The following is a 13,662-nucleotide window of genomic DNA, read 5'->3' on the forward strand; positions in this document are numbered from 1 at the left end:
TACAGCAAATAAAGAGAAACAACACCAACATTTAGTCCAAAATCAGACAAGTTTCATAATAAAGATCAAAAAAATATGTATTATCCAAAAGGATGAGGCAGCATTTAAAATGAGTCCAGTCCTTTACCTTGTGTTTAAAGTGCAGGATCAAATCTCTGGCAGACAGACCTTCAGAAAAAAATTGGAAATGGCAAATTAAGTATATATATTAATCATGTACATTTCTTTTTAATTATTTGACTATATCACACCCCAAAGTTGTGTTAAAAAAAACAAACATTGGCTGCAGTTTCATAACTGGTCTTTGTGTAGTTATTCAAAATACTCCTAAAAAGCATTAAATGCTTTAAATGATTAAATGTTGTAATTAGGCATATTGTAGTACAGCACAAAATAGTCTATGACAAAAAATATTGTCTTTTTTTTTTGCAATAATGTGCACTGGTCAGTCACACACAATAAGACTAGAAATGTGTATTTGGAAAGTAAATAGCTTCAAATTTGACGTCACACACACACACACACAATTAGGGTCAGTTAAAAGAATATTTCATTTAAAAATTAAAATTCTGTCATCTACTCACCCTCAAGTTGTTTCAAACCTGTATGAATTTCTTTATTCTGCTGAACACAAACGAATATATTTGTAAGAATGTTGATAATCAAACAGTTGATGGACCCCACTGACTTACAGAGTATTTGTTTCCCTACTATGGAAGTCAATGGGGTACATCAACTGTCTGGTTACCGATATTCTTCAAAATATATTAAATTGTTCAGCAGAATAAAGAAATTCATACAGGTTTGAAACAACACGAGGCTGAGTCAATTATTACATAATTTTCATTTTTAAGTAATGTATTCCATAAAGGAGAAATGATCTATTATAGTTGTGTTTTTGAATTACCCAGATAAATCTGTGATCCCTCCAGCGCTGTACAGCTTAAAGATCTGTTCATATGATCATAGAGCTCCTACAGAGAACCAAGAACAATCATACAGTGATTTTTTTGCAACTGGCTGATATAAAAGTAGTCTTCTTTATACTGATATCGGTGTTGATTCAGCATTATACAAAAGCAAATGTTTGCAGTTCTTGTTTGTCAAATGTTTGTCACCATAAAAGTACAGATGTATTTGACACCTAAGTTTAATTTATTCTGCAAATGAAAGTAGGTGAATAATACACCTTTTGCACACATCCACATTATGTTTAGTTCCATTGTGTTCATTTACATAATATTTACAGAGGTATATACATTAAATCAAACTCCCCTATTATGTGCGAGTGTCGTCTGAGTTTATTTGATTTGCGTGATCTGCGTTTATCATTTATTCGATGTTTTACTAATAACTGTTATGTTCTCACAGGATTCGAAACCTGTACTTTAATTAAATTAAATAAATGTACTACAATTGTTTCAGTCATTGACATCCATACTTTTTTCTTTGCAGGAGGTGTGACTTCTGTCCTGAATCTGTCCTCTGGATTTAACCCATCCAAGTAAGTGCACACACACACACACACACTGAAAACCAAGACAGACACAACTGTGGCCCTTTGGTTACAGGTCAGACTCTTTAACCATTAGAACACAACTGCCGGTAACTTACACTGACATGGTTGTAGTACTGTGGAACACAGACAGACCTTTCAGTTGGTAGGGTTATTTTGACCCAGCTACTGGTTTATTAATTTTTCATTCTTTGTCAAAATTTCTGGATTCTTCACTTGGCTTCAGACTTAAAGAGCAACATGCAGGTCGAATTTATTTCTGTATTAATACTTTAAATTGTCTGCAGAGGTCTTTTAAAAACACATATGTAGAAATTACTAATGAAATCACATTTGATGTAGAGATTTTGATGAAAATGTGCTAGGTTCTGGAATAGGCCTTTCCCGCTAGCAACGCGTCATATGACGTAAGCCGAGGCAAACAAAAAAGCTTGTGGTCCGCTTTCTAAAATTTTAGTTAAAAGCCATAAAATTTTAGTCTGAAGTGGATGTTGATCCACAAAAAGACTTCAGGAAATAATATACACACTTCACATCTTATTTAGAGAAATAAAGCTGGCTAAGTATAGATTTATAGAATGGCGCTTTATTTCCAAGCATTTATTGTCGCTCCGAGCAAGATGCTGCATTGTAAACCTTGGATTTTCATGCAATATAGTGCAATCTAATATTAGGTGTTTGTATCTATTGTAAAAATAATTGTATATTTCACTATTCATGCCTAATATTTCCTGCATAATTACGTTCATGAAGAAATATATTTTGTGTAGGTCAGTTACCTGTGTCGACAGTGTGCAGTAGACACACTCATCTGAAAGATTTCTATAGCATTTAACCTGCCCGAAAAGACCATAAACATTACAGATAACGTCTGGAGTAATTAATTTACATACAGTATATATATCCATGAAAACGAATCATGTCCTACTGATACACAGCAAATAGGGTGATTTTAGGTAAAGGGTTTGGCTCTCTGTCGGTAGGGAAAACAAATATTCACATTTTTTTTTCTTTTTTTTTACAATTTCCCATTCATTTCCTATGGGGTCATTTTTGACCAAAGACCACAAGTGTGACTATTTTTTTTAAGACCACTTAGCAAGCTCAGATCATGACCTCAATTTTTTTGTGTGTTCACATACATATTGCCATAAAAGTCACCAAGTTTCGTAACATCGCGATGAAGCTGTGATTTTTAAAAATTCAAAACATACTTTTTGTAATCAAAATTTATTGGTGTGTATGTGTATAAAAGTGTGTTTGTATGTGTGTGTGTGTTGGTGGGTGTGTCTGTTTTGCACTCTAGATGTTGTAGAGCGTCACCCCTTTCTTGCGGTGTACTTTTTTTTTTTTTTAGAATTGTGGCCGATTTGTAGATTGTACATACAAAAATTAGGAGAATTTTTTTTTTGTATCAATTTCCCATTCATTTCCTATGGGTTGTCATTTTTGACAGAAGAGCAAAAGTGTGACTCATTTTTTACGACCACTTAAATTGCTCGAATCATGACCTCAATTTTTTTGTGTGTTCACATACCCAATGCCATAAAAGTCACCAAGTTTCGTAATTTTCTGAAGAAGCTGTGATTTTTAAATATTCAAAACAGATTTCTTTAAATCACAATTTATTGGTGTTTTTGTGTATAAAAGTGTGTGTGTATGTGTGTGCGTAGGGGTGGAAATGTCTGTTTTGCACTCTTGATGTTTTACAGTGTCACCCCTTCAATGCTGAGCACTTTTTTTCTGCATCGTGGCCGATTTGTAGATTGTACATACAAAAATTCAAAGAATTTTTTTTTGTATCATTTTCCCATTCATTTCCTATGGGTTGTCATTTTTGACAGAAGAGCAAAAGTGTGACTCATTTTTTACGACCACATAAATTGCTCGAATCATGACCTCAATTTTTTTGTGTGTTCACATACCCAATGCCATAAAAGTCACCAAGTTTCGTAACATTCCTATGAAGCTGTGATTTATAAAATTTCAAAACAGAACATTTTTCGGTCAGAAATGACCGAAGAGCACCTGAGGGTTAATGTCAGATTTACCTGTTGTTGGCTATAATAGATTTAGTACAACAAATGAATCCCAAATATACAAAATGCGATTTTTTTTTTTTTACTCTTTACTAAGAGTGTCTTAATTTTAGACCAACTGACAAGTCAATTAAAAAAAATCTGTTTAAACAACAATTACACTAGTCATTGTGCCCATTCCTAATTTAAAATCCACTGGTTTAAAGAACCAGTGTGTGAGAGGAATGCTTGGGGGACATGTTTACTAATCGCTGCGAACATGAGTCTACAGATGGAATTTGTAAAACCTACACCACTGATATGACTGAAGTTCTTAATTTCATAAGTGTAAAACATTTGAACTTACAGGTCCTTGTTCTATATATTCTAGCTGTATTAGTTCTTAAAATATCTGAAAATGTATTGTGTGTGAAAGATCTTGCCTTTAGGATGGAGATCTGAGAGAAATCTTTTTCTTCAAAGTAAGCGTGTGTTATGAGCTGAAGTTTAGCCTCTATCATTCCAAACAGTGGCTGAAACAACAATGCATAACATTAATATTAATAATCAGTATTTTTCTATGAAAATCAAAGCTTCTCTAGTATATGCATCTCACCAGTCGACTGAGAACACAAACACTCTTCTGAACTGTCTCTCTCGTGATATCTGCCTCTCGTACTTTCAGTGCCTGTAATACACAGCATTACAATAACATCAGACTAGATATAATGTTATTCTTTAACAGTATCTATAAAAAAATCAGCTTATTTATTTATTTAGAGAAATTTATGTTGGATTTCAGACAGCATTTAACTGGGTTATGCTCAATTAAAAAAAGTAAATCTTACACAAAGCATAAGTATAAATTATTGTGGACAAACCTTAGCCTCCATCTGTCTGTAGCAAGACACTCCATAAACACATTTCATCTGTCCATCCAGAGGAGGTAAATGAAAGTAGACCGTGTCTATTCCATAAAAAAACATAACAATATACATTTTGAAACAAATATGCTGATAAAATACTTCATTGATTATATCTATGATCATAGCTCAGTGTGAACAAAGTGTGGCAAGTTTCAGCCTGACGCAGTTATCATTTTCACGTCCTGCGCCACATTGTTTAAATAGCAAATGCATTTGAGCCCATCTGTGTGCCCATGTGTGTGCTGGTCTGAAAACAAGGTGTGTTCAGGCACATTGTTGGCGTGTTGCTATTTTGAGGCAACTGAAATAGACTGCACCATCAAACAAACAAAAACCTGGTTTAAAAATAAATGTTGGATATTTAAAGGAAGAACATTTAGTTACATTTATTTATTTAAAAATTAAAAATAAAAGGATTACAATGTGAAAGATTATTATTGTGCACATAAACATTTCAAAGAATTCGGCTTGTCTCATAGATGTCCTACTTGAGCATTTTAACTTTTAACCAGACCAGTTTCCTCTGTGGAGAAGCATTCGGTCTTTCCGCTTACAAATTCCGTAATGTAGCGAATCCGCCATGCCACGAATGCAACTGGCTTTCAAAAGGGAATGGGAGATGAAACTCTGATTGGTTTATTACACGTTACGCCAAAAACAAACCCATTACTCAATAAGAGATTAGGGACAACCCTTTTAGAGATTAGGGACAACCATTTTCCCCATCGTTCCATCAGTGGATTCGGACACGCCCTAAGTGCACTTGCGCCGTGAGCTTTAGACCATGCACTTAGATCGTTAAAATAGGGCCCTAAGCGTTATGGGGAAATGTTTTGGTGCCATTTCAGCAGGCTGGTAACATAAATTTGTTAACTTTAATGGCAAATTGGCAAAGACAGTTATATAATTATTTGCTAATTTATAATGGCACATAAATTCAAATGATTGCTTGTGCTGGGGCTCACAACCTCTCGACTTTTAGAACAGCCCCATGTACGCCTGGCCCAAAATGTAGCTTATATGACTTGATATTGTGTTAGGCAGATGTGACTGGGCCAATGGGACAATGTTATTACCTAACATTAACTGTAAGGAAAAGGGAAATGGGCTATGGTATCGCTACTGCTTTGTGAAAAAGTATTGTAAAAGTCAATAAAACAATATGCATTATGCTGCATTTGTCACAGGTGGTTGCAGGTAAACAGGCGAAGAAGACAAAGATATTTCAACGCAAAGTTTTAATAACAATAAACCTACAGATAGATTCTTACACATCACGATGATCATTACGTTTGTATCTTCCTAAAGATAGATAGATATTACAGTTTGTCTACAACCTAAGCTTTTTTTTATTTTTTTTATTAATGCCGACAGAACAATGTTGCCAGATATTGCTACGAAAAAACAAGCAAAAACTAACAAAAACAAAGAAACTGAAGAAATAAAAGTATTTAGGTAGAATTTCAAAAACTCTTCTCAATTTGTACTAAAGTGTAGTGTAGTGTAGATTGAGACTTTACCTTCCTGATAATTGTGTGCTCCGTCGGGCAGTGCCAGGAAAGGCAGGTACTTCCATTCCTCTGGGAGTGTGTTACTGTCATGACCCGCACTGGGAATAATGGGAGGATATGAGAATTCTACCTGAAATAAAAATAAAAAGACAAGAGTAGACTGATTTGAGGTTAATGATGAGAAAGGGCTATCTGAAAACTATAAAAAGCTAGCATATTTTTAGCACAGCTCAAATATTTGAACAGCTTTGTACTTATCAATTTTACTAAACCAAATGTAATTTTTACCAAATTAACCTGTCATGAGCATGGCATGTGGTGTGACAACGCATTCTCATCCTATGGCGTCATATAGTGACGCTTTTGACATTTTGTCTAAATCCAACGCATATGGCACCCTTTAGCATCAATAAAACACGCACATAGTTTTGTTCAGTTATGGGTAGGTTTAGGTCTGGGGTAGGGTTAGGGTTAGACCCCTAGGAGGCGCCACCTGGCCCATATATATCTGCGTCTCATATTGACGCTAAAGGGTGCCGTGTGCATTACTGCATGCTGTAAGTGAAGCACATGACAATACAGAATATATAGAATATAACAAAAACAGTCCAATAATCCAGAACAAGAAAAAACAGGAGAACTGGGGCCCATTCTTTGTACGTTGCTTAAAACAGTGTTTCCCAACCCTGTTCCTGGCGGCACACCAACACTGTCTGCGTGTATTCTTTGTCTCCCTTATCAAACACACCTGATTCAACCCATCAGCTCATAATCAGGTGGGTTAATGAGCTGATGGGTTGAATCGGGTGTGTTTGATTAGGGAGACAAAGAAAACACGCAGTGTTGGTGTGCCGCCAGGAACAGGGTTGGGAAACACTGGCTTAAAACATCCAAGATCAAATGAGACATCCAAGATAATATCATCGTGCTCATCATGATCCGGCTAATTGGGTTCTTTGAACACTCCTGCCGGTTATGATTAGTATCGCTGGATTGAGTCATCTGAGATAACTGCGCGTTCTCGCGTTGGTTTAAAGGGGACATGTATCGATAGCAGAAACAGTGATTAGCAACGCTGCTATTGGCTGCTCAGGATGGCCAAAGAACACGCCCATTTTCTCTCCCAAGCAGAGGAGCAAGAGCTTTTAATGGAAGGTTATGCCGAATTTCAGTGCGTTTTTAATTAAAACGCAGGGAACACCTCAAAGTGTGCAAAAGCCAAGAGAGAGTGCTGGCAAAAGCAGAAGGCAAATTAAATGAGTTTGTGGTGGCCATGTTAGATGTTTTAATAACTTATTATTATTATTTTATTTTTATTTTCATTTAATTTCATAATTACATGTGCTTTGTTCATTGTAATGTCAGAGTCACCACACTATAATAATGGACATGGTGAAAGTGAAGTAAAAAAATAATATTCTATTAATGGTAAATTTACTAGGCCTTATAGGCCTACTAGTCTATTTTAAATTGGGAACTGTTAAAAAAAAATGATTGTCTGTTTATAAAAGCAACTAGGAAAAAGGATGAATTAAAAAAAATATATATATATTTTATATAAATAAACTTTGACTGTGAAATAATTTGTTGCTGCATTAAAGTTTGTCACATACATCAAACGTCTCCTCACTATCGGCTAGCTGCCTGTCCCCTAAACACACTGTAAAAAAACGCGGTCTCTGTAGACACCACAGGCTCCACAAACGGCAACAAAAACAATCATGTCTCACCCGGACCACGAAATCTAACAAACAGTGTTCCAGCCAATCACTGGCAAGAAGTATTTGAGGGTGGGTCTGGGGGTTTAGTGTGCGTGCACATGAAGGGGGGGTGTGTGTGTGAAGGAGAGCGAAGCATCAGAGGGAAGTTTGAAAAATGGCCGACACACGACCAAAGAGACGTCGTTCTGAAGAACAAATTAAAAAGAAGAAGGAGTCGGATAAAGAACGTGCGAAGTTCCGAATTTACATCGCTTTTGAACGATGGCGAGAACTCCGGCGGCAGAAGGGCTTACAGTCCGACATTCAGGTTGCTCTGTTTTTGCTGGACAGGTGGGTAACGTTAAATTGTTTTTTTTTTCTTCTAAATTGACGCTTATGTTCGCCAAACCCACACAAGGATATAATTAGCTAGAACTATGCACGTTCACAATTATTTCAGGAAGCACAGAAGAGAGGGGGAGGAGATGAGATGCGGAGGAGGGCGGGTCTAGCTAGCCTCCGATTTGTTTGAAAATATTCCGAACGTCAACACCCAGGATCGCTTAGAGAACCTTTAAATTAAGTAGGCCTACAGGTATAATCCAAATTGGCTGGTTTAGTCATTTCAACTGTTAAATCTTGAGTAATGATAAATTGCTTTGTCTTGTGAAAGTAAAAAACTAATAAACTTATGTTATTACAAATTACAGACCCATTTCAAATCTTTCATTTTATATCTAAAATACTAGAAAAAGTTGTGTCCGCTCAATTGTGCTCTTTCTTGCAAGAAAATGATAAAAGACCGCATCATACCACAGAAACTGCGCTAGTTAGACCGCATCATAACACAGAAACTGCGCTAGTTAAAAGCTTCTTCTGCGCTAACTTCTGACCAAGGCTGTATCTCAATACTAGTTCTTTTCAATCGTAGTGCTGCGTTCGACACTATAGATCATAAAATACTCTTTATTGGATCGACTACAAAACTACACAGGTGTTCAAGGATAGCCATTAAGCTGGTTTAGATAATACTTATCAGACCGTTACCATTTTGTCTGTTTAATAACGTCACTAGACTGTGGAGTGCCACAAGGATCGGTGTTGGGCCCTCTGCTATTTTCAATATATATGCTGCCACTTGGTAATATTATAAGAAAACATGGAATTCATTTCCACTGTTATGCTGATGATGTTGAAAATGTTATTATTTAGAAAATAAGCAATTTATCTATATATTAGGACACTATTAGTTCCTCTGTGTACGTGTGTGCGTCTTTGGGTTTGACATTTGGAAGCCTGAAAGGCTCAAATGCTGATACAACAGAGAGTGCTATTCTCAGAAGTCACATGGTACAAGACCTTTACCTCAAAATATCTATAGGATGTATTACCATTTTTGGAGGTGATGTATGTGTATATATGTGAAACTGGCCACCTGTTCTGGAGTGAGTGCCTGCAGGACGAAGTGATCTCCTGCTGGAGGGAGTGATCCCCTGCAGAGGACGCTCAGCTTTGTTTGTTATAATAAAGTCTAATATTTCTGGCATCAAAGATTCTTGAGAAGTGATTTCATAAAAAGACTGAAACCACGACAATAACACTCAATTATATATTTCACCATGACTAGATGAAAACACCAACTCATCTAAATTGACAGTGTCTTAAAGATATAAAATGCTGGATGGCGTGTAATTTCCTGCTATTAAATTCAGATAAAACGGAGCTAGTACTTATTGGTCCAAAAAACTACCCACAAAACCTCTTGCAATACAACTTTAATTTAGAAGGATGTCCTGTTACTTTATCCACTACAGTAAAATACCTGGGTGTCATACTAGACCGCAACTTGTCTTTCGAAAATCATATTTAATATGTTACAAGAACAGCCTTTTTCCACCTTAGAAACATTGCTAAGCTACGTATCATGCTATCTGTTTCTGATGCAGCAAAGTTAGTTCATGCATTCATGACCTCGAGACTAGATTACTGTAATGCTTTATTAACTGGTTGTCCTGCATCCTCAATAAACAAGCTACAGTTCTTAGAGAGTTCTTACTCTTACTAATTATTTCCCATCTACTTTTCTGCTGTTATATTAGGACGCAAGACCCGAGGTAAATAGCGTTCATCAGCTCCAGATTGTATCCAGCATCTCACGGAGACTTCCGATGCCCCAACACCTGCAATGAGATGACTAAACGCCTGTGAAGAGACGACTCTCGACGCCTGTGAAGAGACGGCTCAATGATATGTTATGCTCTAAATTAATACATGAATAACTAAATGTATTTTTTCCATGTACATTTCTGAAATGCACTTTCTGTAAAGCTGCTTTAAAACAATATGTATTGTGAACTTATACACGCTGATAGCTCAAAATGCGTAGAGATAACACGCCACTTGACTCGACTTGAAAGTGGCGTGTATGTTTACGCAAAAGTCATGATGTCATGTTGGAAATTGTTAAAACCATGTTATTACACTAAACTAGATAATTAAATTTTGTTAATTCTACATTAATTTTCCTGTATATAATTATATTTTTTATGAAAAATACTGGTTACGCCAATTGACACAAACCAGTTACACCACCTGACCATTTTGCTTCTAGAGTCAAAGGCTATTGTTTGGTGAAGAAATTGTGACTGAAAATCAAGCATGACAGTCAACAAGTTCAGCAGAAGTGGTTTTATTTTTGTTAATGCTGAAAAACAACAACTGGCAAGAACTAATGAGGTTCATTCTTGTGTGTTACACAGCACGTTTGAGCTTCACCAGGAGCCACTGAGGTTCATTCTCATGTTACGCGACAAGTTTGAGCTTCAGCAAGAACCAATGAGGTTCATTCTTGTGTTACGCAGCACGTTTGAGCTTCAGCATGTTTAATCAGCATCATTAAATTCAACTAAAGCCAAGTTCACACTACAGGATTTTAAGCCCGATTTAAGCGGCCGTCGCGCAACTCAACCTCAGTGATGTCATGAGCTATAGCTAATCATAGCAAGGCATCAGATGAGGTCACCGGGTAAATCTTATTTTTTCTTGCATTTTTTCTCAGAGCAAATCATCGCGCAAACAGTGTGCAGTACTAGTTTCTGTCTGACGTCCATATTCGCGTGTTGTGTTCTCTTCTTCACTGTTTCCCATGCAGTGTAAATGGGGCTATAGATAAGAGAATAGAGTCTTGAATGTACAGGGGTTGCACCAACTTTAACTCTTTAATTCTCTGCCATGACCTTTAGGCTTGACATTAGTCGCTGGTCATGGACATCCACTTAATATCCACTTTAAAGCTCTGTGTCCAAACCGTTAAAATGACAAATAAATGCATACTCTGAGAGCACTCCATAAGATGATTATATTATAGATGCTCAAAATTTATTGAGAGAATTCACGTTTTAAACAGCTTATTGTTGTACACCTAAGTTTATTTGCCATTCTAAACTAATGGGTGCTACATTGTAGATTGGTAGGCACGATCTTCTGTATGAGTGTACGTTACAATGCAGCATCCATTAGTTTAGAATCATTCAGTAGCGCAAAAATATAAAAGCTCTTCCAAACTTTATAATGGCAGTGAATAGAGGATGAAATTTATAAGCCCAAAAAGTGCATCAATCATTAACATAGGCTACTCCACACAGCTCCGAGGGGTTAATAAAGGTCTTCTGAAGTGCAGCAATGCATTTGTGTAAGAAAAATATGCATATTAAAAACGGAAATAAAGCTTCCAGGAGACAGCCTACTTAATGCCAAAAGAGTAACCCCAGACGTGATGTAGGAGTAGCGTAAGCTTTGACGCTTCTCACGGTTCAAATAAATAGGGCTAGGCCACAAACTCAAACTTTTGCACAGGATTAAGTTTTAAAATGAAAATGCAATAGTGTAACATATTGATTTTTTTTTAAACTGGCTTAATTTGATTTATAACTATATTATTACAATGTCTTACTATTCTAACTGAATTTGTTATTCCTACTATATTTTGATCTATGTCCAATAATTAAATTTGTATGTGATGCCTTGATGTGATGCCAGTCAGTGAACATTATTCATCTGGTCATGTGATATCAACATGGCAGCCACCATGAGGGAGGGACCTTTATAAAGAATAAACGAGCTTTCGCTATTATAGATTATGATATGACTGAAACCTTCTCATGTGAGTGGACATCATGCAATAATTGCCATTCATTCAAAAATAAAAGAAATGTGTTTTTACTTGTTTTGTTTGTCTGGGTGGAATGAAGGCAGAAATGCTAGATCTCACACACTTTATCGTCATCAGTGTGGAGTTACAGGCGATGTTGATAATTTATGATCATTCATCATTTAGTGAGTCGAGCTCCTAAAGCAAAGAGCTTTATTTTTTGCTTATTGTTGTCTGTTGCATTTCTACACCAAAGTACCAACAAAGGTAAATAATAAATTATACAATAGTAAAAACAAATTATATGAACGGGCAATAAAGAAGCGCGCGACACGTTTGAAGCAGATTAATAAACAAACATGCGACAGACTCTTACCTGACAACCCTTTTTATGGTGAAATCCCACAACTACGATGTGCAGCACCGGTTCCTCTTTGCACTGCGACTCCATTAGCTCTATTATAATCAAACCAGAGTTCAAAAGAGAAGAAATAAAAAGTAAAACATTTGTTTAATGTGTGGAGCCTTTAACTTCCGCACTCTTGACCATCATGTCACGCGATGCTCCGCCTCCAGGACACAAACACACCAGACGAAAACCCGTCATAGACAGCCGAGAGAGGGCGAGCCATGGCTCGAATAGATGGATCATCAATCAATCCATCATAGCCATTCATTTTTAAGCACTAAATCCTGTGTCGGTGGCCAGTTCATGCAGTCTTTGATATTGATGACAAAATAAAAACCGTTTAACAAGAACACTTCCCAGCAAACACACACGACGTCGCCAGGATAGTCTGTATGACAACGTTTTGTATTGATATATTTTGTGCATTTGTGATTTACATGCATGCTTTCATTTATTTTGGAGTTGTCCTCATTCAATTCGTTTTTGGTCAGATTTCTTTTCTTTTATTAATGCATTATGCATAGCTTTCAACTGTGTTTTAGAAATGCTTTATTTGTTTGTTTTTTTTGCACATATTTATTTGATGTTTTCTCAACATAATTTATCTCCATTCTTCCCAGGTTTGTAAAGTGACTGCTAAAGATCTGTTAATCTGAAAAGCGATAGCACACATAGCCAATCTCGGAGTTAACATGGAAGACGTAGGCTAGGTCTATTTTTAGAGTGTTTGCTCATTTGCAATACGTCTATAAGACGTTTCCTGTCAAATAGACAATTAGAAAATGTTAAGATGTTTATAAATGATAAACTGACATCTTAAAGATGTCTATCAGATGTTTGTACACAGCAGAGGGCAGATTAAGTGATCTTGCAGACGTAGGCCTACAGTATACGTGCTATCTGCGTAAAAAAAACATCTCAGTCTCAGAAAAAAACTGTTTTACAAAGGCTACATTCTAAATCTTAAACATCTTAAAGACATCTTCTAAATGTTTATATGACAGCTAACAAGACACGTCAGAGACGAGCATATGAGCAAACGCTCTTAAAATACATTACAGATGACAGATGTAAATGGAGATATCAAATAGATGTCTCCAAGATGTACTTGTGCTATATATCAGGGTACTGTAATAAACTTGTTTTATATTTGTTGGGGGTTCTCATGGGGCGAAGGCAGTAAGGTGATTGGTTCATAGTCACATGACTCAGTGTAATCAGGAAGCTCAGCAATGTGCACGGAGCTGTGGATGTGTGATGATTGCCGCTGTTCTTGGAAGTGATCAGTAAAACGTATTGAGTATTGCAACCACCGTTTCCAGTGCCTCATTCGAACTACAAGATATCACATTGGCGACGAGGATGGCGCTAATAGGACGAGTGGAAGAGTTCAAGGAGTCGCGGGAGGATTTCGCATCCTACCTGGAGAGAT

The 13,662-nt window shown here is 36.5% G+C and overlaps 1 protein-coding gene across 1 annotated transcript in view; it reads right to left on the bottom strand.

Moving 5' to 3' along the window:
- The window catches only part of avl9 (AVL9 cell migration associated), a 28,261-nt gene extending 15,857 nt beyond the window's left edge, over window positions 1-12,404 (bottom strand). Inside the window, exons 1-7 of the mRNA XM_039685441.2 lie at window positions 12,198-12,404; window positions 5,981-6,101; window positions 4,416-4,501; window positions 4,151-4,222; window positions 3,978-4,067; window positions 908-974; window positions 128-168 (exon numbers count right to left, since the gene is read on the bottom strand). Of these exons, the coding sequence (XP_039541375.1) occupies window positions 128-168; window positions 908-974; window positions 3,978-4,067; window positions 4,151-4,222; window positions 4,416-4,501; window positions 5,981-6,101; window positions 12,198-12,272 (552 nt within the window). The 5' untranslated portion in view covers window positions 12,273-12,404. The remainder of the gene's footprint in view (window positions 1-127; window positions 169-907; window positions 975-3,977; window positions 4,068-4,150; window positions 4,223-4,415; window positions 4,502-5,980; window positions 6,102-12,197) is intronic.
- Window positions 12,405-13,662: the final 1,258 nt, after the last annotated feature.

This window comes from Pimephales promelas, chromosome 17 (assembly GCF_988280905.1).
Source record: "Pimephales promelas chromosome 17, fPimPro1.hap1.1, whole genome shotgun sequence".
Classification (NCBI taxonomy): Eukaryota; Metazoa; Chordata; class Actinopteri; order Cypriniformes; family Leuciscidae; genus Pimephales; species Pimephales promelas.